At 35.7% G+C, this 3,423-nt stretch overlaps 1 protein-coding gene across 1 annotated transcript; it reads left to right on the forward strand.

Moving 5' to 3' along the window:
- The first annotated feature begins 1,990 nt into the window (after positions 1 to 1,990).
- LOC115706188 (2-hydroxyisoflavanone dehydratase) lies at positions 1,991 to 3,423 on the forward strand. Its single transcript, XM_030633752.2, has one exon. The coding sequence runs from the start codon at positions 2,033 to 2,035 to the stop codon at positions 2,930 to 2,932; it is 900 nt and encodes a 299-aa protein (XP_030489612.2). The 5' UTR covers positions 1,991 to 2,032; the 3' UTR covers positions 2,933 to 3,423.

Raw genomic sequence — 3,423 nt, forward strand, 5'->3', positions numbered from 1 at the left:
TTGAATTACTATTAAATGGTTGTGATTATTTTAGAAATTAAATAAAAATAAATAATAAATAACTTGTAACCTAAAAGTAATTGATAATTTATTTTCTTATAAAACTTTAATTAAGATTAATTATATTATTTTGTTATAATTTATTTCCAAGCTAGGTTTCATGGCTGGAATTATTACTCTAGTGAAGTTACGGAGAGGAGGTTGTTGATTTTGTGGAGAAAAGTGTTTGTTCAAGTTGTTGTTGTTGCTGAAACGGATCAATATATCCATTGTTATGTTAAAATGGCAGGGTCCTAAACCTGAGATCATCTTCCCAAACTTAATAGCTTTGTTGAAAACTTGAATTGCCCAAGCTACTGTCATTTTTTTTCTTAAGCAAGCTGTCTTCTCAAGTTTATGACCAGCTAATTTGTTGGCTTGGAGCTGTCCCTTGGCCTAGCAGGTACAATGGCTGGACGGAGTGGTTGAACAACAAAGGGAAAGGCCTTGTTGCTGCAGTTTCTAACTTCGTTCTGGCTGCTGCAGTTTATGAGATTTAGAGGAACAAGAACATGTGTATATTTGAGCACTTCTCTCATTCAGCTGCTAGTTTAGTTGCTGAAATAAAACAATAAAAAAAAATCTGCTATTGTTTAGATGGCACAGCTATGTTAAGAGAAAAATGAGTACTAATGATCAAGTGTATTTACTTAAAATTTTTAGCTGGTTGAGAACACGACGCAGGGACGGTTAGCTTTGTTGTCTTGGTGCTTGTTATTTTTGTTCAAGTGATTAATGAAAACTTCTTTCTTCATAAAAAAAAAAAATTTAAAAAGTATATACAAAAAAATTAATTCATAAAAAATTGAGGAGGGCAAAAAAAATCCCCATTCCTATTGTTTTTTAAGTTGCTTGTCAGAGAATGGGCCTTACACAATACGTATAAATATTTAGGTGCCGTTTGGTAACAATTATGTTTTCTAATTTTTTAATCACAAAAATGAAGTAGAATTCTTGTTTTTAAAATTCTGTTTTTGAAAAACAAAAATGCGTTCTATAACTACTTTTGTTTTTTAATTTTAAAAACAGAAAACAAAAGTGTGTTCTGTAAAGTTTATTTTTATTTTATTTTTTGATTTTATTTAAGTCGGATCTGGGTCTGAGACCGGGTCCGAGTCCGGATCGGGTGCTAAGTTCGGCACCAGGGCTAGGGCGGAGTTTGGGTCTGAGCCGAAGTCTAAAACATTGATAAAAAAATTGTTTAAAAAAAATAATAAAAGTGAGTTTTTTGTTTTTAAAATTTTGATTTTCAATTAAAAAATTGAAAAGTAAAAACAGTTTTATAGAACATGTTTTTGAAAAATATTTTCACTTTCCTAATTTTAATAACAAAAAACTGATTAAAAAATTGTTACCAAACGACACCTTAACTTTTCAATAATTTTTCAACAAATATATTAGTACCGTGGCCAAACAGCAACATACTCTTTTTTTTTTTTTTTGTTAGATAAATGCTACAGCAACATATTCTTTTTTTTTTTTAGATAAATGCTAAAAGATATCACTAGTGTCAAACACCTTCCTACGTGTCAATATCACTATTAGTCTAATTAAGTATCGAATCTTATATAATTTAATTTAATATCGCTATTAGTCTAACTAAGTATCCTATCTCATATAATTTAATATAATAACTTTTAGGGAGTATCGCTAGCTAATCGTAGAGCGACACGTCTTAAAAGTGCTACGCACAGCCCAATAATAATACTCTTTTTTTTTTATTATTATTATTTTTATATATTAAATAAATTATGTTTAAATTGTATAAAAAAATAGTTAGTGGCCGAGAAAAATAACATTACCCGTTGCCAGCATTGGAGATCGCCTAAGAACCCACCTCCCACGCTCCTCACAATTATACTCTACAAAAAGTAAAAACATATATAAAAAGACAAAATAAACAAATAAAATATTTAAAAAAAATGACACACCATCCAATATCAATATAACCAACAATTATTATTATGTATTCCATTCCAATTTTGTACAAAATATGGATTACTCCTCCAAAGAGGTGGCTGTCGAGTTCCCTTCCTTCCGACTCTACAAAGACGGCACAGTTGACCGCTTCGACGGAGACATAACCGTTCTCCCCTCCCCTTACACCGAAAACGGAGTACGATCCAAGGACATCGTCATCTCACCAGCTTCCGGACTCTCCGCCAGGCTTTTCCTCCCAAAAATATCTGATCCAACCCAAAAGCTACCTCTCCTACTATACTACCACGGCGGTGCATTCGTTATTGGATCGCCATTCTCTCCCATATTCAGCGCCTTCGTCGCTTCTGTAGCCGCCGAAGCAAACGTCATCGCTTTGTCAGTGAACTACCGAAGGGCTCCAGAGAATCCCCTACCAGCCGCTTTCGAGGACGCATGGGAAGCGATTCAGTGGGTCGCGGCCCATTACCGTGGAAATGGGTCGGAAGAGTGGATCAACCAATACGCCGATCTCGAGAGGGTTTTCGTGGGCGGAGATAGTGCGGGTGGGACTTTAGCCAATAATATTGTACTTCGAGCCGCCGTTGATGGTCCGAGAACCGTGGGACTGATCCTGTATTTCCCGTTTTTCGATGGTGATGAAGAACGGAACAAGTTGCTGAACTACATTTTCCCATCTTATAGTGGACCTGGTGACCTGCTGGTGAACCCGCTATCTGACCCGAATCTGGCGAAACTGGGATGCAGCAAGGTGGTGGTTTTTGTTGCTGAGAATGATAGTTTGAAGGACAGAGGCTGGGCTTACTACGAGGCGTTGAAAAAAAGTGGGTGGAGTGGATTGGTGGAGATTATGGAGATTGAAGGGGAGGGCCATGATTTTCACTTGATAAAACCAGAAAGTGAGAAAGCTCGGGACGTGATGAAGAGGACGGTTTCCTTCTTGAATGAGGCATAGTCTAATATGGATTATTGTAACAAATATTATAAAGAAATCCCTCTCATAAAAAACGTTGAAGTGAAAGGCTAATTGATAGCTTTTGCTTTCGTTCATTAATAGGTCTATCAATAGTAATACTTAGCAGATACTTTCTTTCAAAAAAGATACTTTTTGCCAACAATCTATATATCTATATATGTGGCAGTTAGAACTCCTTTTTTCCCTGTTTTGGTTTACTCTTGCGATATAACATCCTCCCGGCTCCACCACCTTATCCCACACCGCGGCCACCATCAGCATCATAACATCACCTTTGTTTTTCGGGTTGAGAAGCTTGTAAACAGTCCCGTCCTGCACTCCACAATTTTTTTAAAGAAACTGAACAGTCCCGTTCTGCAGTCGACAACTTGATTTCATGATTTTTTTGTACAAAAAATATTAATGTTTAAAACTAAAGTATCTTCTCTAATTTTTCAGCACAAATAAGAGGTAATTTGAGGTTTTTCCGA

Source organism: Cannabis sativa, unplaced genomic scaffold (genome assembly GCF_029168945.1).
Source record: "Cannabis sativa cultivar Pink pepper isolate KNU-18-1 unplaced genomic scaffold, ASM2916894v1 Contig3, whole genome shotgun sequence".
NCBI lineage: Eukaryota > Viridiplantae > Streptophyta > Magnoliopsida > Rosales > Cannabaceae > Cannabis > Cannabis sativa.

Bases quoted from the DNA above. Each gene is read 5' to 3' on its own strand.
- LOC115706188 (XM_030633752.2), top strand. From the start codon at position 2,033: ATGGATTACTCCTCCAAAGAGGTGGCTGTCGAGTTCCCTTCCTTCCGA.